Source organism: Pristiophorus japonicus, chromosome 13, assembly GCF_044704955.1.
Source record: "Pristiophorus japonicus isolate sPriJap1 chromosome 13, sPriJap1.hap1, whole genome shotgun sequence".
Classification (NCBI taxonomy): domain Eukaryota; kingdom Metazoa; phylum Chordata; class Chondrichthyes; family Pristiophoridae; genus Pristiophorus; species Pristiophorus japonicus.
The window spans coordinates 36,363,573-36,389,888 of record NC_091989.1 but is presented as its reverse complement, the minus strand read 5'-3'; the positions used below and the strand labels follow the sequence as shown (position 1 = coordinate 36,389,888).

At 46.1% G+C, this 26,316-nt stretch overlaps 1 protein-coding gene across 1 annotated transcript; it reads right to left on the bottom strand.

The window, feature by feature from the left end:
• Window positions 1–195: 195 nt before the first annotated feature.
• On the bottom strand, window positions 196–26,316 carry LOC139278516 (uncharacterized). Its single transcript, XM_070897369.1, has 2 exons — window positions 26,278–26,316; window positions 196–3,990 (listed from the first exon to the last, which is right to left on the bottom strand). The coding sequence occupies exon 2, from the start codon at window positions 3,088–3,090 to the stop codon at window positions 2,119–2,121; it is 972 nt and encodes a 323-aa protein (XP_070753470.1). The 5' UTR covers window positions 3,091–3,990; window positions 26,278–26,316; the 3' UTR covers window positions 196–2,118.

Sequence of the window (26,316 nt, the reverse complement as noted above, 5' to 3'; positions counted from 1 at the left end):
AAATTCAGTTAATTAAATAAATCTGGACTGGTAGTGTAAGGGGAGGGGGGCAGGGGTGTTTCTGCCTGTCTCTATGAGGGGGTCAGGTTCCCTTCTGACCAACTTGAGCGGTTTAGAATTGCTCCCCCTCCCTTGGGTTCTGTGACTCTGGATTTATTTGGGGGGGGGGGCTGACAAAAGTGCAGAGGACACTGGTTTGATGCAAAGAACTTTGTTTTTATTACAGTCAAGATAATACAGGCTTTTTACTCTAGTAAGAAAATACAAGGCCAGGCTTACAATCAATCTAATAAAGAACAATACAAGGAAAGGTACAAGGTCAAACTTAAAATCACTCTAATAAAGTACCATACACTACACATTCAAAGGGGGTTGCAGTAAAATTATACCTTCCACCTCCCAAAACCTAATTCTAGCTAGGTTAGATTCCAGGGCAGCAGGAACTTATGCTTACCAATCCTTTTGATAGTTAATGGTAAATGGTGATGTTCTTCCTTCCTTCAGGACTTCAAGACTTCGAGGTTGGAGAGTCTCTCCCCTCTCTCCTCTTTCTCTCTCTCCTCTCCCTCTCTCCTCTCCCTCTCTCTAACCTCTGTTGAAAACAGTGGCCAGTTATATGATTTCAGTGTTCTAATCTTGCCACCCAATCTGTTCACAATCCTTTGTATAATTTTGGCGGGCTTGGTTCTTCTTTGTAATATTTTGTCGGGCTCATTAAGGTTGATATGTCTTGGGTGGATTGATGTTCAAAAAACTGTTTCCTGATGGAAATATTAGTTTGGTAATTGCAATGTCCTTTTGTGCTTAGTCTTTTGCATAGAGGCTGGATTGGGCCTCTTTGTGATGTATATGCTGAAATGGTTTGTCCAGACCCATGTTGATGGGGAGCTATCTCTGGGTCATACTGTGATGGTAATGTCTCTTGTGGAGGAAGATTTTCAAATAATCATTCTTCCAGACAGGTTAACTCAGTCCTCACACCCAGACAGTTCCAATAATCAAATGAACTTCTTTTGTTCCCTAGGTCCGCCCACAGGCTTGAATTTGTCTTGTATAAGTTCATAATTCTATTAAAGTTTGTAGTTTTTTTCCATAGCATTTTAGAGTTCCAAACTTTTCAGTAGATAGTCCCAAATTAAATTTCCTTTCGAATGAGCCCAAACACAAGGTGGGGGGGGGGGGTTCTGGTGAATTTTGCTCTCTGCAGTTCCCCCTGTTAACACTCTACACTCCTTGAGTGTCAAACAAGGTAAGCAAAATTCCTGCTCCCGAGAGTCAACGTTCCCTGCATTTATACTAGCTAAGCATTACCCTGCATCCCCCGTTGAAATGCAATGCAATATACAGGCGAATAGTCATTACAATTCGGTTATAGCATAGAGGGGGTATGATGTCCCTCTTTTACTCGGTTTTCACAGTAAAATGACGGTATACAGTCAAACACAACTTTAAGTAAAGTAAAATAAACACACATAGTAACACATTCTCAAATCGCATAAAAGGTCCATAGTCAAACACGTTTTAAGTTCAGTAAAATAAAGGTACATAGTCAAAACATTTAAGTAGCACTCTTACAACACTCGCGATGTTGAGGTTTATAGCAGGTAAAATCAAATGCAAATTAAACATGGTAGTATGGTATCACCCCTCCCTGCGCGATTCCCAAGTTCGGCCAAGGAGCGTATAGCACCCTTTGGTGCCTGACCTGACGGCCTCTGCGTTTCACTCGGCAAGTGAGACACCATAAGTAAAGTATAATCACGAGTTGACAAATAACTAAAGTGTGGGAAGCAATTTGGATCCAGACTGGGACCTCTATATTTCTGAAAAGGTCCCACCAAGGCGGAATGGTGATCTCAAGAATCTTTTTCACTATCTCAATGGTTTTCTGTTCTAGAGTATAGAAGTGTTTTTATGAGATAATTACGGCTTTTAGAAGAGCGGCAAGATGTTCGGGTCGAGGGGGAATTGCATAGCCAAAATGCACAACATAATCCTGCAGGTTTGTAATGTTTTCCTTCACAGTGAGGTGGACAGTGGAGGGTTCAGGAATGGGGACAATCCGTTCCTGGGCCACTTGAACTGATGCCTCAGATTTGAAGCAAAAACTGCTGTCACTTACCAGACATCAGAAGTGTCCATGTTGGTAGTGGTGACACAATATGTCCCACCCCCTATGTATGCTACCTGTGCAGGAACATGGTTTTGTGCCATTACTCCCATGGTGCAATTAATGGGCTGTGCGCCAGCAGCTTTAAACCCACACTGTGACTTTGAATGGGCACTCAAGTACTGGGGACACAGTATTACGTGTGCACCCCGGCTCCGGCACCCGGAGAGGTCAGTACCCGTTACAGCGTGTTCCCACTTTATGACATAGGGTGGGACTGCTGCGAAACGAATGTGTGCACCTCCCTGAATAACTTCAATGTTCTTCACCCGGTATACCGGTGCGGGTTGGGCTGTTTCACCCATGACCGGCATTCTTAATATTATTCCCATAATGGTGTGGTTAGATTTCCCACAGTCTACTGGGACAGGGTAGGCTTCAGAGGCTAGGCGGAGCTGGCACGGGCTTAGTGAATTGCTGTACGGGTAGAGGGCTGCAAGGTGCTTGTTCCTGATCCAAGAGGGGACTACACCTTGTTTTAAATCCACCAGGTTGTTGCGGCCCTCGCCCAACAACCATGCCCCATATAATACGCACACCTCGTTCTGTGCAGCCTGGTCAGAAGCGTTTCTATCCTCCCGTATAAGTGCATTCACTGTCTGTGCATGTTTTTCCAGCTCAGCCACTATTTCTTTTAAATGGACAGTCATAGCCTGGTCCTCATGTAGTTCTGATCCTACTACAGTATTCTCCTGTTTCAGGATTTTTCTCAATTGGGTCTTTAAACTGTTTATCTGTGTTTGCAGTTCAATGCCATCGAGGCTATTTATTACACAGGATGCTGTATTGTAGGTAGTGAAAATGTTGTTTATGGTTCCCCTTCTAGGTCTCCCCGAGCCCATGGTGTCCCTAGCGTTTAGGGTGTATAGATCTGCTTTGTCTACATTTCCAAAGGCTAAATCATAACATTTCTTGAACATGTCTCTAAGTAGGGCCTGGTATAGCAGCTCTGTTTCCTTCCGACACCATGCAGGCAGGTGTACCTCGGTAAGGTTTAATATTACTTAAGCTACTGCATAATGTACCCCCTGATATAACACCTTTTCGGTCGGTACCAATACTAATTCGTTTCCAGGTCCATGGTGATGGTAGGACACCTTTCTATTACTGTGCGTATTGGCGGGGTTGTGGGTAGTGGTTTCTTAATGTGTGCTCTTAGTTCGGTGGTGTTAATTGGGAGTGGGGAGTGTGGAACCGCGCACCTATGTAGGCTAGAATCCCACCCCATCCCGTCCCCTTCATCTTGCCATTGCCTGGCGAAGGCGATCGATATGCCTGCGGGACAAATACTCTCTGATCCTCACATGCAAACATAAATTCCTTGTTTGGATTCCCACCATTTGTCCCAGCACACTGTCACTCCTCCCCGTGTCCCCGTGATGGTGTGGTGTGTATCATTACCGAGTCTTTCCCAGTCCGATTCCTGGTCCCATGCGTCTTTGCTGAGTTTTCTGAGCCACCACCGTCTTCCCAGGGGAATGTTCCCTGTGCAAGTCAAACACATACGCTTTCCCTCTGTAACACTGACTCGGGCAGTGATGATCCGTATCCGGGGGCATGAAAGTGAGGCCTCCCCGTAGGTAAAACCTTCCTGGCTGGAGTAGCGGGTAGAATTAGATCTCAGCCACCCTGGCCATCTTCCCTCGTGCGCGTAAATGGCGAGTTTTTCCACGTCCCGGGGGCCACCCCCGGCGGTTACGATCGGTGCTCTTCCTCCTGAACACCCGTAAATGAGGGATTCTTCCACATCTCCTCGGTCGCCGCTGCTCCTCCTTATCAGGACGAGCAGAAACAGGATCCTTCTCATGCTGTCCACTTTCCTGTAGGGGCACATAAAACAGATTGTCTAGCCCTGAGAAAGCTCTCTGGCTTGACAAAGGTGACTGAGTTCCAAGTTGGGCTCATAGTCTTTAATTGACTGGCTGTCTTATTCAGTTCCTTGTGGACTGATTGCCTTTAACTTTATCTCACAGTCGTTCTGCTTGTTATCTTACCGGTGTTTCCTTAATAGCCATACCGGGAGATTCTTCTTACTCCCGGGGATTACCCAGCCTGTGCTTCTTTTAACAGCTGCACAGGTAGATTCCTTTCCTTACCCCAGTTAACTAATACATATATACTTATCATTACACAGATAATCTTACACTACTCTAAATTTATTCACTAAACATACTTAAATTCATATTGCTAAACATCCTTAAATTCACATCGCTATATATGTACATCTGCCACCCGTCTCCGGGTGGCCAGGTTAATTCCTGCCTTCTCGCTTTCTTCTTCTTCTACTGGGTGTCCAGCGAGGTAGGTGATAGATCGGTCTGCACCGCCTAACTCTAAGTACCCTGACCGGACGTGGGTTTGAGTCCCACACTATTGTGGGAACGTCCCCTCCGATGCTGCAGCATACCGCTCCTTTGGGGGTGGCTGCCTGGTTCCTTTCTTCCCCTGGGGGTTCTGTCTGGTTGAGGGCTACGGGCTGGGGACTCTCACTTGGTGGCTGTTCCACCGCTATCTCTTCTGGGGGTTCCTGGTTTCCCGAGGCTACCGGCTGGGTGTCCGTGCTCGCAGGCTGGTCCCTGACCTTAGGTGCCCTTTTGCGACTGGTCCCTCTCCCGGGGTTGAACCATTCAAATTGGAGCACTGGTGACCACGGTGTCTTTGGCCGTGGTGTGCGGGGAGTCCTTCTTAAGGCTCCGGCTGCTGGGGGTGGATCCGAGTCCCAAATGATTGGGGGGACAGCTCCTCCAGTAACACAGTTCACCGCCCCTCTAGGTACAGTCTGTGGGTCTGCCACGTCCCCTGTGGGATCTCCACAGTCGGGGGCTGATGGCTGGGGGTCCCTGTCTTTAGTGCGGTTTACAGTTTTTGATTGTCCCTTACGTTTAGCTGCTGGCCCTGGGTTGAAAAGTTTGCACTGATTTATGTGGAACCACTTTGTACGGCAGGGCAATTTTATGGCATAGACCATGGGGCTTGCCTTGTCGGCAATGTGGTACGGTCCCAATGTGGTAGTGCCTCAGAGACCCCTACTCTAGCGTAGTTTCTCACCATAACCTGGTCCCCTATCTCACACTCGTGGTGCTTGCGGGGTTCTAGCAGCAGTCAGTTGCTCCGATGCTGTTTTCCCATGTTGCTAGCAGCCTGCCAGTGAATCTCTTTAAAGGTGTTCAAACAGATTCCTGACAAAGCTGTCTCGGTTCGCTTCCCTAAGCTGACCTTCACTTGAATACCGGGGCTAACACATGGGTGGGGGTGCGCATGGCTCTGCAGGTCATGAGCTCGTACGAGGAGTACCCCGTGCTCTTTGACTGGCTGGCCCGGATCCCCATGAGGACTAGTAGTACCCCCCCCCTTTGGGTGAGTCCCTGTCTCTTTGTGCAGCCTTTCTTTGATGGTATGGTTTAAACGCTCCACAGGCCCGGATGACTGCAGGTTGTGGGGGTGACATGCCATTTCCCTCTGATGCTGAGTACCTCAAGGGTCTCCCTGCATCACCTGCCCGGTCAAGTGACTCCCTTGGTCGGACTCCACGTATTGTGGTAGTCCCCATTGGGAGAACACTTCTCTGTCCAGGATCCTAGCTGTTTCCAGGGCAGTGGCTGTTTGGCATGGGAAGGCTTCCACCCATTTAGTGAATACGTCCACCAATACTAGGCAGTACTTGTAACCTCCCTGGGCAGTGGGTAGGGGCCCGATGTAGTCGATTTGGATCGAATGCCAGGGTCCCTCTACCCTGATATGTCCCATAGACACCTTTCTTTTCTGGGGGTCAGGGTTGTTGGCCGCGCACACCAGACAGCTAGCGCAGAACTTGTGGACGTCTTCCCTGAGTCTTGGTCACCACCCTGCCTGTTCTACTCGTTGCCAAGTGGTCTCAGGTCTGGGGTGTCCTGCTCCTGGACCCTCGTGGGCCAGCTGGAGGAATCCCATTGTTCCCCCCTGAACAGCATGCCGCCTTTAATGGCAATTGCTGCGGCGCCCTACGGGCCGTCTACCCTTTCCCCTTTTGCTCGCATGTTCAGGACAGTTTTGAGGATGGGGTCTTGGGTCTGGACAGTTTTTAGGTCCGGGGGCAGAGCTATCCCTGCCTTCCCTGCTGTCCCCATCCTGCCCCTGACTGCTGCAATGAGTCCTGGATTGTACGGATCCCAGAGCTTGCCCGTGCGGGCTCCCTGCTTGGCTAACATGTCAGCCTGCTGGTTTCCCTCGCTACGGGATTCAGTGGTGGAATGTGCCTTCACTTTATGTATGTAGATATTCCCTTCCTCCCCTACGGCTTTCATGATCTTTTCCAGTAAGGGCTTAATTGCCAGGGGTCTCCCGTCTGTGAATGTGTATCTGCGGCGGGACCAAATAGCCAGGTACTCCATACATGAATTGCATGTAAACATACTGTCTGAGCAAATTGTGTATGGGGTAGGGAATTCTTCGGGGTGTGTGACTACATAGACCACTGCAGGCAGTTCAGTGTGCTGGGCGCTCAGAGTACTGGGGAGTTTAATTGCCAGGGCAATGCCTGCCTTGGGGTCATAAACTCCGCAGCCTGTGAGTCATTCACCCGCAGATACCGTGCTTGAACCATCCACATAGATCACTCGGCCCATGGAATGTAACCCAGCCCGAAATCCTATGTCAATTTCCCATACCCCTTCTATGGAACACCGATGGATTGCCCCTGGATAAACCATGTTGGCTGCGAGTCTTGGCTCGCAGAGACCCTTTACCCTTAGATCCATTTGAGAGAGGAGCAGGGTCCAGTGAGCAATGCGGGCACTGCTCACTGTCCCGTCCTTGATTCTCCCATCCAGGAGCATTTGGGTGGGTGTCTGGTGGGTAAGGAGTGTGATAGGGGACCCCCCCCTGTGAAGATCAGTGATCTTTTCACAGCCCAGTGAGTGGCTAGGAGGTGCCGCTCACAGTTGGAGTATCCTTTCTCCACGTCCGTGAGTATCCTGGAGGAGTAGACCACTGGTCTCAGCCGGCCGTGCCGCTCTTGGAGCAGTACTGCACTCAGGCTGTCCCTACTGGCTGCTAGCTCCAGGAAAAATTCTTTATCCCCATCTATGGCCCCTACAGCTGGCATGGTCTGCAGGTCTTTCTTGAGTTGGATAAATGCTGCCTTGCAACCTTTGTCCCATTCCCACTCCACTCCCTTGTGTAGGAGTCGTAGCAGAGGAGCTGCTGTGGCTGCATAATCCTCAATGAAGTCTCTGCAGTACCCGGTTAGCCCTAGAAAAGATCTTACTCCTATTACTGTGTTGGGGGTGGGTAACTTCTGCACTGCTTCCCTTCTAGCTTTGTCAATGGCTCTCTCCCCAGTGCGCACAGCCAGTCCCAGGAATTTTACTTCCTTCAGGCCGATCTGTGCCTTCTTGGGGTTTACTTTAAATCCCTCTTCTTTCAGCAGTTCCAGCAGCTTAGCCAGCAGTGGGCCATGTTCCTCCCCCTCATCCATGGACAGGAGCAGGTCATCTACATACTGTACTAATTGCTGGGGTCTGCTGAAACTCTTTAAACAGTTGGCCACACACTGATGGAAAATACTGGGGCTATTGTGGAAGCCCTGAGGGAGACAGTTCCAAGTATATTGCTGTCTTTGATATCTTCACAGAGCACAGCACACACAGCTTCCAACATGGCAGGCAGCTCTCTTGAAAGCCTCCGGAATCTGCCTGCTTCTGTTTATTATTAACTCTGCAGTTGCAGTACATAATACGTCCACATTCACAGTGTGGAGCTACAAACATTACAAGCTTACAGACATTACACTTCTCCCTCCTCAATGAAGAAGTTATTATAACAAACATCATACATAACGTTCAGGTTTATACATAACACAGGATATAAACTTTTTTTTTCCATATTTACAAATTTAACTTGATCACTTGTTTTCTGTTTCGAAGAGGATACCTTCACTCTCAAACAGAATCTTCCAAACCTGGTGTCGAATCTAAACTCATCTGAGGCTCATCCTGAGGAACGTTTTCCTCCACAGAATTTCCTTGATTTTCATTTGAACTCACTCTAACTTCAGGCTCTTTGTTTTCCTGACTCGGACTCAGACTTTCATTCTGATTCTCTCCTGGATTTGTTTCCAGTACATTGGATTTAGAATTTGCTACTGGTGTATCAAAACTATCTGATGAGTCAGAAATAATTGAATCATTCCCAACTTCAACTCCTTCCATGTCTGTAGGTAAAATATGATCAATATGAACAAACCTAACCTGTCCATTATCAAACATCTTTACCAAATATGTGCGAGGACCACATATCGTCACCACTCTTCCTGATAACCACTTTAACCATTTATGGTGATGGTTTTTCACTCTCACCTTCTGGTTTAATTTCACACTTCTCTCTTTTACTCTACCTCTATCATGATTCTCTTTCTGTTTTAATTGTGTCTCTTCAACGGACTGTGCCAAATTTGGTTTTAACAACGAGAATCTGGTTCATGGCTGTCGTTTGAGAAACAACTCTGCTGGTGTTCTACCAGTAGTTGTGTGAGGAGTATTTCGATATGTAATCAAAAAATTAGCCAATTTGTAATCCAATGTCAACTGTCGTTTCCTTGGATTTGGATCTAACATTTGTTTTATGAGGGCACGTTTTACAATGTGTAAAGTGCGCTCTGCTGCACCATTCGAAGCAGGATGGTATGGTGGAACCTTGGTATGTTTCACACCATTTTTGCTCATGAATTGTGCAAATTCTTCTGAACGAAATTGTGGTCCATTATCCGAAACAATTTCTTCAAGGAGGCCAAATGAAGAAAATAATTTTCGTAAAATGTCCAATATTTTACTTGTTGTTATTTTCCACATTGGAAACACCTCAACCCACTTCGAATGGCTATCAATCACAATGAACAATTGTTGTCCTTCTAACTCAGCAAAATCAATATGTAGCCTTTGCCACACCCTGGGAGGCCATTTCCATGGCTGTAATGGTACTGGTGGTGGTTGCTTGCTTACCAATTGACATGTCGTACACTGACTCACGATGTACTCTATATCTTTATCAAGACCTCTTCAGCTGTGACTGGCAGTTCATCAATGTATGAAAAATGAAACACTTCTTCCCTATCGGGTGTAACTTGTGATGGGAAAGGCAACCTAGACATGGCATCAGCATTATGTGATCAGCTGATCATCTGTATCAATATCATATGTATATGCTGACAAAATCAAAGCCCATCTCTGCATTCGGGCTGCAGCTAATGTTAGAACTGGGGGCTTTGGATGGAGGATTGCTGTTAGGGGCTTCTGGTCTGTAACGATGGTAAACTTACGACCATACAAGTATTTGTGAAACTTCTTGACCCCAAAAATTAATGCCAAAACTTCCCTTTCAATTTGCGCATAATTACTCTCACTGGCACTGAGAGTGCGTGAAGCAAAAGCAATTGGTCTCTCCTCCCTACTACATGAGAGATCACTGTCCCAACTCCATACGGAGAGGCATCACGTGCTAGCTTAATCTCCTTAGATATGTCATAGTGAACTAACATGATGTTCTCTACCAATTTGCTTTTACACACCTTGAATGCTATATCGCATTCTTTTGACCACTCCCAATGGATCTGTTTTTTCAAAAGTTCATTCAGTGGATGTAATACTGTAGCCAAATTTGGTCGGAACTTCCCATAATAGTTCAAAAGACCCAAGAATGAACAAAGTTCAGTGACATTCCTGGGAGTGGGTGCATTTCTAATTGCATCCAATTTTTCCTTGGTTGGATGTAAACCATCTTTGTCTACTCTGTACCCTAAGTACTCCACTGAGTTTTTAAATAACTCACACTTACGAGCAGACACTCATACTCTGTGCTTCTCTAGCCATTTGAGGACTTCATTCAATATGTTACTATGAATTTGCATATTTGGTGCTGAAATTAGTATGTCATCTAAATAACATACTACCCCTTCAATACCTTGCAAAATCTGGTTCATCACCCCTTGGAATATGGCAGGGGCGGAAGACACTCTAAACGGTAGCCTATTAAATTGATATAGGCCTAGGTGAGTATTTATAGTCAAACATGACTTGGACTCCTCATCTAGTTCAACCTGTAAGTAGGCATTCGTAAGATTCGGTTTTGAGAAGATCTGACCACCTGTCAGTGTTGTGAACAAATCTTCTATATTCGGCAATGTATTGGGGACATTACCCTCTAGAACCTGGTTTACGGTTACCTTATAATCACCACACAATCTTACCTTACCATCAAACTTAGGTACAACAACAATGGGTGTAGCCCAATTACATCTATCTTACAAATAATGGTCTCAGTCTCTAGTCTTTTGAGTTCTTGCTCAACTTTCTCCTTGAGTGCATATGGTATGGAACGTGGCTTGTAGTAAACCGATCTAGCGTCCTTCTGTACCCTGACACTCGCCTTGAAGCCTTGGATCGGACTGCCCGTTTCGCAGAACACCTTCGGATACTTCTTGATAACCTCATCCGTTGATGAAAATCTCGCTTCCACACAGAAAATCTTACTCCAATCCAGCTTCAGTGAGCTCAACCAATTTCTTCCTAGTAAAGCAGTCTTGTCTCCTTTCACTATTATTAGAAGCAAGTTCTGAAATTGATCTTTATATTTCACCGGTACGGTGATACGACCTACCACAGGAATTTTCTCTCCCGAGTAGCCTCGCAGCTCTATCTTGGATTTCTCCAGTTGGAAATCACGCAATTTGTCGAGGTACAGTGACTCCGGTATTACACTCATGGATGCACTCTTGTCAATTTCCATTGGTACCTTGAATCTTGCAACATCTATGTGGATTTTGATGCTTTCCGAATCGCTGTCCATTAACCTCGTGCTCCTGATGACGTGTAACTCTAACATCTCCTCGTCCTGTTGTTGTTCTTCCATGCTATGTAGTCTCTTTGGATTTCTACTCATAGCTTTGAACGCTGGACTCGTAGCTTTAAAAGCTGGCTTACCCTTCAGTTGGCATGCCTTCGCAAGATGCCCAGTCTTTCTGCAGAAGAAACACTCTGCCTTCACGTATGGACAACTTTGAGCAATGTGTTGTCCCAGGCACCTATAGCACGACTTCGACGCTCTGGTAGAATTTCCAGTTTCTGAGACTTTCGGCCATGCCCGTCTTTTACTTTGAACCTGCAGGTGATTTACCTCGGTTGACTGACAACCGTAATTATTATTTAATTCTCGGGAATATTGTTCGGCCATGCTCATCAACCTCGCTGTCTGACAAGCAATCTCAAAAGTCAAGTCATCCGTCGTCAATAACTTCCTTCCGATCGCATCATTTTTCACCCCACAAACAAAACGATCCCGTAATGCTCGGTTTTGAAAGTTTCCAAAATTACAGTGCATCGATAGCTTTTTTAATGCTACGATGTAATCACCGATACTTTCATCAGCCTTTTGATTCCGAATACGGAAACGATAGCTTTCAGCAATTCCTAACGGCTTGGGGTTATAATGCTGCTCCAGCTTCGTTAAAATCTCTTTAAGCATTGTGTCCTTTGGCTCGTCAGGCACAAGCAGATTTACAAGGGTTTCGTACAATGTCGGACCTGCCTCCGATAAGAAGATCGCTCTCTTACGTTCCAACACAGCCCAGTTCTGGACTGCATTGTCTGGAACTTTGATTATGTTATTTGCAGTGAAATACATTTCTAGCCGATCCACATACACTTTAAAACATTCCCGGTTGTGTCTATATTCCCCCAAATGTCTGATTACACCTGCCATTTTAATCTCTAGCTGTTCACACTGTGTGTTGCATTTTACCTCTGATTTTGTAGCTTTTTTCCAAAGACAGAAACTTGCAAAGTCTCTCTGTTGGCTGGCTGAATCCTTCCCCAACAAAATTTAAGCTTTAAATCATCCGAAAAATCCCATCTCATCGCCAAATGTGATATATTCACAGAGCACAGCACACACAGCTCTTAACATGGCAGGCAGCTCTGTCAGAAGCCTCCGGAATCTGCCTAGTTCTGTTTATTGTTAACTCTGCAGTTGCAGTACACAATACGTCCACATCCACAGTGTGGAAAGCTACAAACATTACAAGCTTACAGACATTACACTGACCTTTAACGGTAAAAGCAAACTTGTACTGATCTTCACTTCTTAAAGGTGTGGACTAGAACCCGTTGGAAATATCCAGCACCATGAAGATGGTCACGGAGGCTGGGATACTTCCAATGAGATCGGCGACAGCAGCAACAGTGGGTGCACAGGCGGGGATGTTACGGTTGAGTACTCGATAGTCCACCGTGGCTCTCCATGAGTTGTCCGGTTTCTTAACCAGCCACAATGGAGAGTTCACATGGGTAGTTATTGGTCTCAATATCCCCTGTTTAACCAGCGAACCCAAGACTGTTTCCATGTCTGCCTCCGCCTCCCTGGGGAAGTTGTACTGTTTCTGTGGTCGGGTCATGAGGTCCCCATCTATGCTAATCTCGACCCCATTTATTCTCCCACAGTCATGTTTGTGAGTGGCAAAAACTGCAAGGTTTTTCCTCACATATTCTTGATATTCTACAGGGGTGTTACTGACCAGTGATTCAAGGTCGTAACCCTCCTTTGGTTTCATGGTGCACACCGTCCCTTTTCCCTGTTTTCCCGGGATAACCATCACCTCACTCTCCTGTCCCATACAGACTGACCCCCAAAGAGAGTGGTTTCTTGAATCCACTAGGATCCCATGGCCTAGGATGAAGTCAGCCCCCAGTATCCCCCTCCCTTCCTGCTCCCACTTCATCAGGACACAAGTCCACTTAATGTGGAGTGTACCTAAATGAATGGAGAGCGGAATGGAGAATGAGCCAGTCTGTTCAGTGCCTGTGAAACCCACCAAGCTGTAGGGGACCCCGTTAGACAGAGGTGAGGCGGCGGGGTTAGCTGCATAGACAAGGGTGCTTGAGGCACCGGTGTCCAACAGGTAAGTCCCTTTCACCTTTCCCACTTCTATCTGTACGGTCGGTCTCCCCCCACGCATCATACTCGAGGGCACACAGGTGGACAGGCTACGCCTGTCCGAGTCACAGTTTTGGTTGGGAGGGGGCAGATGGGATCTCGGTACCGATGGTGGTGGCTACCTTCCCAGGGTCATCTAACATGGCTCAGAGCGCAGTTAAAAAGGTCTCAAACGAGTAGGGAGGGACTGGCTTATCTGTCTCGGTCTTTTGGGCAGGGGCTGGAGAATTCTTTCCTGCATATTCTTCCAAGGATTTTTACAATCCCTTCTCCAGTGCCCACTCTTTCCGCACCCAAAGCAGATACGTTTTGTATCGGAGGAGTTGCCCCCCTCGTGGCGCCATTCCCTCTTGTCTTAGTTAAGTCGGATTTTGTGAACTCTTCCCTTTTGTGGGTGCTCTTCTGTCCCTCTGCCGTTTCTGTAAGCTAGGGTCAGTTGCCTAAGCACTCCCTGTTCTGTGGCTTGGGAATCTCTAGGGTCGAACCAGGTCTCAGCCTTGGTTCTTATTCTGGGTAAACTGTTAGCTACCAGGCTTCGGTGCCAGTGTGCTAATTTGTCCGGGTTTAAATGATCTCTGTCTATGTCCCCAGTACAGGTGCTTTTGTACACCGGCCACAGTCGGTCTGCGAGAGCCTGTGGGGTTTCTCCTGTGAGCTGCACCGTTTTCTCTACTCGAGAGAAGGGACTCCCGTCATTGCAGCCCATAGCTTCTAAAATGTCTTTCTGGATGGCAGCAAGTGTTTTCTGTCCTCTTTTGCTCTCAGTCGAAAGGGACCGGTACAGTTTGCTATCTAGAGATAGGAGAAGCATCTTTGCCATTTCTGCATCATCGGACCCATTAATATCCCCTGCCTGTTCCACTTCCACAAAGTGAACCAAGGGGTCTCCCTTTGGAGTGAGCTTTCCCAGGTGGCTTATCATAGCCCTAAGCTGGTGGGGAGTGTGGGGGACCACAAACTGACTTTCAGGGGCCCTGGACCCCCGTTAAGGGTGGGCGGGACAAACTTCTGTTGTCGGACCGGGCACATTGGCCCTGGTTCTGGCTCTCCCTGTTCTGGCTCGCCTCCCTCTCTTCCCTGCGGCCAAGCCGAGCTGAAACTCGGTGCTACAGGTGGTGGTGGTTCACTATCCCTGTCCGCCCCGCAACTGATTTGCCCCTCCTGCTGCTGAACCGGTGTAGTCACCGGTGCCACAGGTAGTGGCCAGGTAGTTTCTTCCTTCTCTTCCAGGTTTATCTGGGGCATACCCCGGCTTATTAGGCATACCATGCCTTTTGCCTTGGACAGAGCAAGGTTTAAACTTTTAATTTGTTGCTGGCAGGGACCGAGGTCTCCTGATTCAAATCCATTAGTGCTAGCTACTTTATACGCTGCTTGCACATCTTTTAATCTTTCCTGGAGCTCTTTTACTTGTAGGGTGAGACGAGTGCTTTCCTCCCTCAGTGACTTTTCATTACTTTTGGCCTCGGTAACCTGACACTGAAAATAATCCTGACTTTTTTTAAACCTTTCCATTATTTGGGTCCTTTCCTGTTTTAGTTTATGGAGTTCTCCTGACATAACCCTTTCCTGATAGTTCTCTGCGCATTCCCATAACTCTGCCTGTAATGTTTCATTCATTCTATCTAGCAGTTGGACCTGTCGCTGGAGACAGACCAACCAAATTGCTTTCTCTACTGCTTCTTTGTGATCTTTACTTGCTGTCCACTGGGCTGCAGCGTCAGCCAGATGCTTAGCGCAATAGACTAAGCACCCATTCCTTAGTTACATTCACTTTCTTATACACATAGGTGGAAATCCTCTCTTCCATTTTGGTTCTTTACCCCAAACCAGCACTCTCTACATCACATCCGTGTACCAGAGTCCTGCCACGGTCACCATTTTGTAAGGGGGGGATGGGGTGTGTGTTCTCTATGAGGGGGTCAGGTTCCCTTCTGACCAACTTGAGTGGTTTCGAATCGCTCCCCCTCCCTTGGGTGCTGACCTCTGGATTTATTTGGTGGGTGTGACAAAAGTGCAGAGGACGCTGGTTTGATGCAAAAAACTTTGGTTTTATTACAGTCAAAGTAATACAGGCTTACTACTCTAGTAAGAAAATACAAGGCCAAACTTACAATCACACTAACAAAGAACAATACAAGGAAAGGTACAAGGTCAAACTTAAAATCACTCCAATAAAGTACCATACACTACACATTCAAAGGGGGGTTGCAGTAAAATTATACCTCCCACCTCCCAATACCTAATTCTAGCTAGGTTAGACTCCAGGGCGGCAGGGACTTATGCTTACCAATCCTTTTGATAGTTAATGGTAGATGGTGATGTTCTTCCTTCCTTCAGGACTTCAAGACTTTGAGGCTGGAGAGTCTCTCCCCTCTCTCCTCTCTCTCTCTCTCTCCTCTCCCTCTCTCTAACAGTGGCCAGTTATACGATTTCAGTGTTCTAATCTTGCCGCCCAATCTATTCACAATCCTTTGTATAATTTTGGCGGGCTTGGTTCTTCTTTGTAATATTTTGTCGGGCTCGTTAAAGTTGATATGTCTTGGGTGGGTTGATGTTCTAAAAACTGTTTCCTGATGGAAATATTAGTTTGGTAATTGCAATGTCCTTTTGTGCTTAGTCTTTTGCATAGAGGCTGGATTGGGCCTCTTTGTGATGTATATGCTGAAATGGTTTGTCCAGACCCATGTTGATGGGGAGCTATCTCTGGGTGATACTGTGATGGTAATGTCTCTTTTGGAGGAAGATTTCCAAATAATCATTCTTCCAGACAGGTTAACTCAATCCTCACACCCAGACAGTTCCAATAATCAAATGGGCTTCTTTTGTTCCCGAGGTCCGCCCACAGGCTTGAATTTGTCTTGTAAAAAGTTCATAATTCTATTAAAGTTTGTAGTTTTTTCCATAATCACTTTAGAGTTCCAAACTTTTCAGTAGATAGTCCCAAATTAAATTTCCTTTCGAATGAGCCCAAACACAGGGGGGGTTCTGGTGAATTTTGCTCTCTGCAGTAGTGACCATTAAACTATCTTCAGAAGCAGTGCAAAACACACATAAGTCAGATGTTTGCACTTTCTGCAACGTGGCACTATGTTTTACTTGTGGCGCCGTTGTAGCTACAGTTAATGGAGAAAGGAATGTCAGCCCCTTAGAGACACAAGTGTTGAGATTCCTTTCAAGGATATCACATTCCACTCATTATGGGCTTGAATTCAAAAACAGGTATACTGAGGAAGGAATCAAACACAACTGTTGGAAACAGAGAAAAGAACATGTTTGACACCATTCAGCATTGAGTTGAAAGGAAACTGTGTTATTTGTGCATGTTTTGTTTTTGGTTTACACTGACCGCCAATATCTCTCAGTTTGGTGTTGAAGAAGTAAGGAAAGCTGAGCCATTGTTTATACAGTATGTCCTGAACCTGCCGTTCCAGCCTGCTGCAGAAGAGTCTCCATTTTTCAAGTGATTTTTCATTGCAAACTCATTCCATTGCATTAGTACAGAAATATGACGAGTCTCAGACCAGCAGTCCACCATATGAAATAAGGCTCGTATTTGAGAGAAACTTGCCATGTATTCTTCTCATCAAGTATATACAGCATGTATCAAAAGTTTTATGCCTGATAAGTTTCATCAGAGAATCGTGCAACCCAAAAGGAGGCCATTTGGCCCATTGTGCCTGTGCCGGCTTTTTAAAGAGCTATGCAATTAGACCCACTTTCCCACTCTTTCCCCATAAACCTGTAAATGTTGCCTTTTCAAGTATATATCCATTTCCATTTTGAAAGTTACTATCGAATCTGCTTCCACCACCCTTTCAAGCAATGCATTCACAGCTCGCTGTGTAAAAATAGGTCTCCTCTTTACCCCTCTGGTTATTTTGCCCCCTCCCCTTCCACCAGTGCAAACACAAGTCCAAAGGAAGGAATATATCTTTAAATAGCTTCAAGCAAAGAAGTCCAGTTTAATCAGAAGCTTCATTTAACCAAGGGAAATTAAAGATGCCAAGATTAAATGCCATCTTTTTTATGAGTACCAAATATTTGAAACATTTATTCCAATTTTCTCCACAAATTGATGTGCACTGAACAGATTGAAAAGGACTGGAGCGAGTTAAGTCGGCCTGATTCTTTAATAACTTTGAAGTTCACCCCAGGAGGGCTAATGAAAGATAAAAAGAATGATTTTCAGCTGGAAAGAAAAAAACATTTGGGCAGCAGATAAAACTTTGCACATGACAACCACAGAATCTTGTTTGTTTTCTGCAAAACAAAGGGCTTCAATGTAGCAGTCCAAAATATACTCATTAAAAGCAGATTGTCTGCTTGACTGTGGTGCATAAAATACTCTTTGTTTGATAAATCCCTGTGCACAGACTGTACACTGCCAAGTAGAAGGAATGTTTGGAACTCAATAAGGTAGGCATATAGTTCTATAATTGGTCTTAGGTCTGTTTTTCAAACAGTAAAAATATATTTGTTATTCCCCTAGTAAAGATCGTTTCTCTAATGAATATAGCCTGCCTTCAAGAAAATCTTGATTAATATTTAAAATCAACAAATTGGCAATTTGCAGGCAAACTCATTAAATTCAGGCCCAAGAATTCTAGTCGAATAAAGTCTGAATGTTCATTTCATAAACTGCACAGTCTGTGTTTAAAACCTGTCAAAGAGGGAAAAAAACAACCTCAAAGTATCATGAACATCTGCTAGTCTTGTTACAGATTGCCCTGTATTTGCTTTCCTTGGTTGTTAAGGGGGGTAAAACAGATACAGATCTTGTCAAGATTGTATTCAGTTCACATTAGGTTGACCTGAACTGAATCCAATACCCTGGAAATTAGGGTTTTCTAGATTTAAGTCTTACGTAGGGCAGTATTCCACTACTGAGAATGCATTGCTGATGTATGTGTCAAGTTTTCCTTCACCAGGATGTTTGCTTTGCCAGCTTATGTCAGCATGATGAAAATGGCCTGCTGTGAAGCCTAAACCACCTAAAAGGTCAAGGGTCAGTATTTTTACACACCCAAGTGTAGTTGGAGAAAATAAAACTGGCATTATTTATATTTGACCACATGATGTGATTTGGCTGCAAATTCATGAGTTTGAAACTCTAATACAAACCATGCTTAATGCGTAAGGGAAATTCAATCCAAAGCACCCTTGAAACACTACTTATTTTGGACAGCATCTAATTGGGTTACTGCAGCAATTTTACATGTTTCCAGATGAAACATCCAGCACATCGAGGAACAGGATCACACAGTTTGCCAAATTTATGCAATAAATGACGGACCATTATGTGAGAAACTAGGAAATTAAACATAACATTTAAAAAGATCTACATTACTGCTGTGAAATGATCTCCCAGGAAAAGGATCCTCTAGGAAAGAGTGATCATAGCATGGTTGAATTACAAATTCAGTTGGAGGGTGAGAAAGTTGGATCTCAAACCAGTGTCCTGAGCTTAAATAAAGGAGATTACAAAGGTATGAAGGCAGAGTTGGCTAAAGTGGACTGGGAAAATAGATTAAAGTGTAAGACATTGATGAGCAGTGGTGGACATTTAAGGAGATATTTCATAACTCGCAACAAAAATATATTCCAGTAAGAAGGAAAGACTTTAAGTGAAGGGAGAACCATCCATGGTATCAAATTGAAAACAATGGCATACAAAGTGGCCAAGATTAGTGGGAGGCCAGAGGATTGGGAAATGTTTTAAAAACAGCAAAGGACGACTAAAAACATAATAGAGGGAAGATAGATTATGAGAGTATACTAGCAAAAAATATAAAAACTGATAAGAGTTTTTACAGGTATATAAAAAGAAAGAGAGTAGCTAAAGTAAATGTTGGTCCCTTGCAGGATGAGAATGGGGAACAAGGAAACGGCAGAGACTTTGAACAAATATTTTGTATCGGTCTTCATGATAGAAGACACTAAAAACATCCCAATAGTGGATAATGAATGGGCTATAGGGAGGGAGGAACAAACACTATCACTAAAGAAAAAGTACTCGGTAAGATAATGGGACTAAAGGTGGACAAGTCCCCTGGACCTGATGGCTTGCATCCTAGGGTCTTAAAAGAAGTGGCTGCAGAGATAGTGGATGCATTGATTGTAATCTGCTAACATTCCCTGGATTCTGGGGAGGTCCCAGCAAATTGGAAAACCGCAAATATAACGCCCCTATTTAAAAAAGGAGGCAGATAGAAAACAGGAAACTATAGACCAGTTAACCCAACATCTGTCATTGGGAAAATGCTGGATTCCATTATTAAGGAAGCAGTACCAAGACATTTGGAAAAGCATAATGCAGTCAAGCAGAGTCAGCATGGTTTTATGAAAGGGAAATCATGTTTGACAAATTTGCTGGAGTTCTTTGAGGATGTAACGAGCAGGGTGGATAAGGGGGAACCAGTGGATGTGGTGTATTTGGATTTCCAGAAGGCATTCGATAACGTGCCACATAAAAGGTTACTGCACAAGATAAAAGTTCACGGGGTTGGGGGTAATATATTAGCATGGATAGCGAATTGGCTAACGTACAGAAAACAGAGATTCGGGATAAATGGGTCATTTTCTGGTTGGCAAACGTTAACAAATGGGGTGCCATTGGGATCGGTCCTGGGGCATTAACTATTACAATTTATATTAATGACTTGGATGAAGGGACCGAGTGTAATGTAGCCAAGTTTGCTGATGATACAAAGGTGGGTGGGAAAGCAAGTTGTGAGGAGGACACAAAAAATCTGCAAAGGGATATAGACAGGCTAAGTGAGTGGGCAAACATTTGGCAGATGGAGTATAATGTGGGAAAATATGAGGTTATCCACTTTGGTAGGAAAAATAAAAAAGGAAATTATTATTTAAATGGAGAGAAATTACAAAATGTTGCAGTACAGAGGAACCAGGGGGTCCTTGTGCATGAAACACAAAAAGTGAATATGCAGGTACAGCAAGTAATCAGGACGGCAAATGGAATCGTGGCCTTTATTGCAAAGGTGATCGAGTATAAAAGCAGAGAAGTCCTGCTACAACTGTATAGGGTATTGGTGAGGCCATACCTAGAGTACTGCATACAGTTCTGGTCTCCTTATTTAAGGAGTGATATACTTGCAGTGGAGGCAGTTCAGAGAAGGTTCACTAGGTTGATTCCTGAGAAGAAGAGGTTGACTTATGAGGAAAGGTTGAGTAGATTGGGCCTATACTCATTGGAGTTTAGAAGAATGAGAGGTGATCGTGTTGAAACATTTAAGATACTGAGGGGGTTCAACAAGGTAGATGCAAAGAGGATGTTTCCCCTTGTGGGGGAATCTATAACTAGGGGGCATAATTGCAGAATAAGGGGTTGTCCATTTAAAACTGTGATGAGGTGGAATTTCTTCTCTCGGAGGGTTGTAAATCTGTGGAATTCTCTGCCTCAGAGAGCTGTGGAGACTGGGTCATTGAATATATTTAAGGTGGAGATGGACAGATTTTTGAGTGATAAAGGAGTGAAGGGGTATGTGGAGCCGAGCCCAAGATCAGATCAGCCAGGATCTTATTGAATGGCGGAGCAAGCTCGAGGGGCCAAATGGCCTACTCCTGCTCCTATTTCTTATGTTCTTATATACACAACTTGAAGTGTCATGGAGTGAAAATACATACCTGCTGCAATTTATCCTTCATTTTGTAATATCTGACTTATGGAGTAGGCTGCAATTAACATTCATGCTGACATCCATTTATCAAATTCAAGATGAGAATGGGGGCCTCCAGAAATCTAAACCTACTGATCGATAAATGGACTGCACGTACCCAGGAGTGCGTCCCTTTGCATATCCGAAGACATGTTTACAAACTTGCAAAACATCAAAGGCTACTGAAAAATTCAGTACCAGTGGTTAGATTCCTGCAGGGGGAATTGACATAGCAGCTTTCCATTTGGCTAGAGTTTTACTTGCAGTAGTGAGCATGTCTCCTATCAAGGAGGAAGTATTCTCAGTAGAATTTTTTTGCTATCATTATGGAGGGAGTACTTTACATTAAGAACATTTCCCCAAGGCATTGCTCCTGTTATTCACGTATCAGATATGTGATCATTTTGAAGCACCTAGCCAGCATTTTCCATCCGATTTTGATTTTCTTTCTCCAGTATTTCCTATTGCGTTATTAAAGATATGGGGAAAAGTGACCATTCAATCATGTCTTGTACCATGTAGTCAGGATATGTGCTGGTGTCAATGTAGGTGGAGTGGGGGATGGTTTTGTTACATTAATGTCACGGTACTGGGTTCAGTGTAAACCTCGCTGCATTTACGGGTGGATTGAAAAATACTGCAGAAGGAATTAGTTTATTTTCCCAAGCCCCGGTTCTCTGAAAAGGATTCTTTTCTCCACAGGTCAGGTGCTTCTGCACAACACATGGTGCTAACAGTTTACAGACACTCTCAATACTAGGTTTGCTTGTGGACAAGCCACCCACAGGGTCTTGACCTCAGTTTCTTTATATCATGTTCAGGACTCGGACTGCTTCAACAGCTTCTCAGCAAGCATTGCATGAGACCGGCTTCCCTTCCTCAGAAGGGCCAGTTAGTTGTGCATTTTCAAATAGTAGTGACCTTATTGTCCATTGAACGTGATCTGCTTTCAGCTCCCTGCTTTTTATTCCCACAAGGACCGTAATGTAGTGAGTAATATGGTACCAAGCTGTCTCCAGCTGACCGTATTCAATACAGGAGACTATGTAGTCCAGAGCCCCTGCCTTAGGGGTCGTCAGCTGTGTAGCAGGGGTAACTTTAAGAATATGCACTCCTAGTGAAAAGCTGTGCCCATCACAAATGCATATCGGGAATTCTGGCATCGTGGTCAGCAGATTAATGGATGCAGGCTTTGAGGGTGTCCTTATAGCGTTTCCGCTGCCCACCTTTGGCTCGTTTGCCGTGAAGGAGCTCCGAGTAGAGCACTTGCTTTGGGAGTCTCGTGTCTGGCATGAGAACTATGTGGTTTGCCCAGCGGAGCCGATCGAGTGAGGTCAGTGCTTCAATGCTAGGGATGTTGGCCTGAATGAGGACGCTGATGTTGGTGCGCCTGTCCTCCCAGGGGATTTGTAGCATCTTGCGGAGACATCATTAGTGATATTTCTCCAGTAACTTGAGGTGTCTACTGTACATGGTCCATGTCTCTGAGCCATACAGGAGGGCAGGATCTTGATGACTGGGGGGCAGTGCTGTGCATTGAGGATAGGCTGGTGGAGGACCTTTGTCTTACGGATGTTTAGCATAAGGATCATGCTTTCATACGCCTCAGTAAATACCTGATAAAGTGCGACAGCCCCACTACACCTGGTAGTCCCTGGCCCAAGACCGCCCTAGGTGGAAGAAGTGCATCCGAGAGGGCGCTGAGCACCTCAAATCTCGACGCTGAGAGCATGCAGAAATTAAGCATGCGGCAAACCAGTCCCGCCCACCTCTCCCCTCAACAACTATCTGTCCCACCTGTGACAGAGTCTGTGGCTCTCGTATTGGACTGTTCAGCCACCAAAGAACTCAATTCAGGAGTGGAAGCAAGTCTTCCTCGATTCCGAGGGATTGCCTATGATGATGATGATGATAAATGGATGGAAAATACTGTAGTGCTCACTGACCTCCATGCCCAAATTCCTGATGTGGACTCTCAATGGGTGAAAGTCTATGCCAGTAGTACACATTCATAAAATAACTCGAGCAAACTTCCCACTGCCCATTCCAAATGCATTAAAAATAGAAAGCTCTATCTACTACAATTCAAGCTACTTCCCTGTTCTATTTGAGCTTTTAGTTTCAATCATTTTCTTGGGTTTAGCATCTCAGACCATTCCATAAGGCCCAGAACCTGTCCAATATCACAGCAATTTGTTACAAACCTGGGGATCAAACTGAAAACTTGTGTTTTCAGCCACTAATTATTATCATATAAAATGATCAAATAAACAGTGCACGAGACGATGGCTTAGTCTATTAATTGACAAACAGATTTATCAAATGGTAAAGTGAACAGAAGGAAGAGCATACTATAAAATTCCACTAGTTAATGGGTTAACGTTTCTTCCTCAGAACACAAACAAATTCAAAAACTGTCACACCTGCTGACTAAACTGCATTGTAAACTGAGCTGAACACAAGGTCCTTGAATATTAATTTTTGCAAGGTCATTTGCTGCTGCCTGTCCATGGAAATCTTTCTGGCCCATCTATCATGCTCTGTAGGTTTCAGACAGACCATTCATTCGGAACAAGACATCCGGAGAAATACTTTTTGATATTCGGCCAGAGCAAAACAATTTGTAATATCTAGCTCTGAAACTCAAATAGAGCTGCCAATCAAACATATATTCAAACCAAATCAACAAATTACTTATATCTGAATTGAATGGTTCAGCCGTCTCCCTCTACTCCTGACCCATAGATAACAAGGGTGATTTTCAACATTCGCCCATATCGACGGGCAGTGGGCAGAGCGAGTGCATCACATGCCAGTTACCAGTAGCATGACCTCGAACTATTTTCCTGACCAGGCCTCATTTGTATTGGGTCAGCCAATGGGCAAGCCCTCCATAGGTAACCGAGCCAGACCAAAAGTGTAAAGGGAGAAGCACTGAGTGGCCCGGCAGTGGGAGACAATATTTTTGTGAGCAGCCTATTGCAGTTCATTTCAGGACTACCGGGTAGGCCATTCAAGGCCTAGGGCCCAAGTTTCCACATGATTCGCGCCTGATTTTTAGGAGCAACTGGTGGAGAATGCACTATTTTAGAAATCGCAATTCTCCACATTTTTTTTTCTGCAGTTCTAGTCAGGTAGAACAGTTCTAGTTTAGAACAGAATTTTTTCTTCAAAAGGGGGCGTGTCCAGCCACTGACGCCTGATTTGAAAGTTTCCACAGTGAAAATGTACTCCAAACTAAAGTAGAATGGCGCCAGTGAAGATTTTTGTAGAACTGAAAAAACCTGTTCCACACATTAAAAAATCAGGCGCAGGTTACAAATTAGGCGTCCAGAACGAGGTGGGGGGAAGGGAACTCATTAAATTCGACAATAAATCCTTATTTATACTTCTACAAATATTATGCAAATAAATCCAACCTGAATAAACATTTATAAGCCAAGAAAAGATTAAATCTTCCTACCTGTGTAAAAGTGCTTCAGAGAATTCTGCAGCTGTTCGTGCCGCTGAGCGAGAGGGAGAGAGAGGGGAGGGAGAGAGGGGGAGAAGAAAGATGGGGGGAGAAGGGAGGGTGGGGGGGAACAGGGAACAGGAGCGGGGGTCGGGTCGGGGGGGGTGGGGGGGAGCGGGTGTCGGGTCGGGGGGGGGGGGGGGGGAGCGGGTGTCGGGTCGGGGGGGGGGGAGCGGGTGTCGGGTCGGGGGGGGGGGAGCGGGTCGGGGGGGGGGGAGCGGGTGTCGGGTGTCGGATCGGGGCGGGTGTCGGGTCGGGGGGGGGGGGGGAGCGGGTGTCGGGTCAGGGGAGGGAGCGGGTGTCGGGTCAGGGGAGGGAGCGGGTGTCGGGTCGGGGGGGGGGGAGCGGGTGTCGGGTCGGGGGAGGGAGCGGGTGTCGGGTGTCGGGTCGGGGGGGGGGGGGGGGAGCGGGTGTCGGGTCAGGGGAGGGAGCGGGTGTCGGGTCGGGGGGGGGGAGCGGGTGTCGGGTCGGGGGAGGGAGCGGGTGTCGGGTGTCGGATCGGGGCGGGTGTCGGGTCGGGGGGGGGGAGCGGGTGTCGGGTCAGGGGGGGGAGCGGGTGTCGGGTCGGGGGAGGGAGCGGGTGTCGGGTGTCGGATCGGGGCGGGTGTCGGGTCGGGGGGGGGGGAGCGGGTGTCGGGTCAGGGGAGGGAGCGGGTGTCGGGTCGGGGGAGGGAGCGGGTGTCGGGTCGGGGGGGGGGGAAGCGGGTGTCGGGTCTGGTCGGCGGGGGGGGGGGGGGGGAGAGGGGGAGCGGGTGTCTGGTCGGCGGGGGGGAGCGGGTGTCGGGTCTGGTCGGGCGGGAGCAGGAGCTGGCCGTGGGAGGAGCCTCATTCACGCAGCCCCAGTGAGGCCATTGGGCCAGGGCTAGGGGCTGCGTGCTTCGGGCCCCTCCCACACAGTTCGGCGCCTGGAGCTACTGCACTTGCGTGCCGACTGTAGCGTGCATGTGCAGAGGTCCCGGCACTGTTTTCAGCGCCGGGACCTGGCTCCGCCCCCCCCCACAGCTCGTGCTGGCTGCGCCGAGTGCCACAGGACCTGTAAGTCAGTGGAGAATACCGAGGATTTTTTTAGGCGCCGTTTTAGGCGCGAAAAACGGGCGCCCAGCTCGGAGGGGCGCCCGTTTTTTTCTTGTGGAAACTTGGGCCCCTAGTGTCAATGGGCACTCATTGAAAATCAATAGTGGGGTCCTATAACTGGCATAGGACCCCAATTGTACATAGTCAAGTAAACTTCTCATTGTTTCGGGAAGGAGCGCTAGCCGCTCATTTACAGGGTAGTCTGACAATCGCATAGGGCAGCCAATGGGGCAGTGTTTAATTTTTATATTTGCAATTATAGGCTGCCCCATTAACCAGTGTCAATGGCATGGATGGCAACTGAAAATCACCCTCAAGGTTCATATTCTGAGTCTGCTGTATGAGTGAACCCGCCTTTTAATTTCATAGATACCATGATCAAAAGATAGAAAGCTGTTAAATGATTCGTCATAGACAAGAATTCTTATTTTTTGCCACATTCACAATACCAATTGTTCATGCCCCTCCCTGCGTCTGGGACCTCCTGCAGCCCTACAACCTCTGAGATCTCTGTGCTCCTCCACTTCTGGCCTCTTGCACATCCTCAATTTTACTGGCTCCACTTTTGGCAGCCATGCCTTCAACTGCCTAGGCTCTAATCTCTGGAATCCTCTCACCAAACCTCTCCGCCCCTTTACCTCTTTCACCTCATTGAAGACGCTCCTTAAAACCTACCTTTTTAACCAAGTTTTTGATCACCTGTTCTCCTTATGTGGCTCAGTGTCAAATTTTGTTTGGTAAAGCTCTTGTGAAGCACCTTGGGAAATGTTACTATGTTAAAGGTGCTATATAAATGAAAGTTGTTGTTATTGTTGCTTTCCAGAAGCCAACTTCTATAGACACACCCACACTTCTTCTGAATCAAAACTTGTGCTTACCAGTGAAACAATCTAGGATAATGGGTCACAGGACAAACT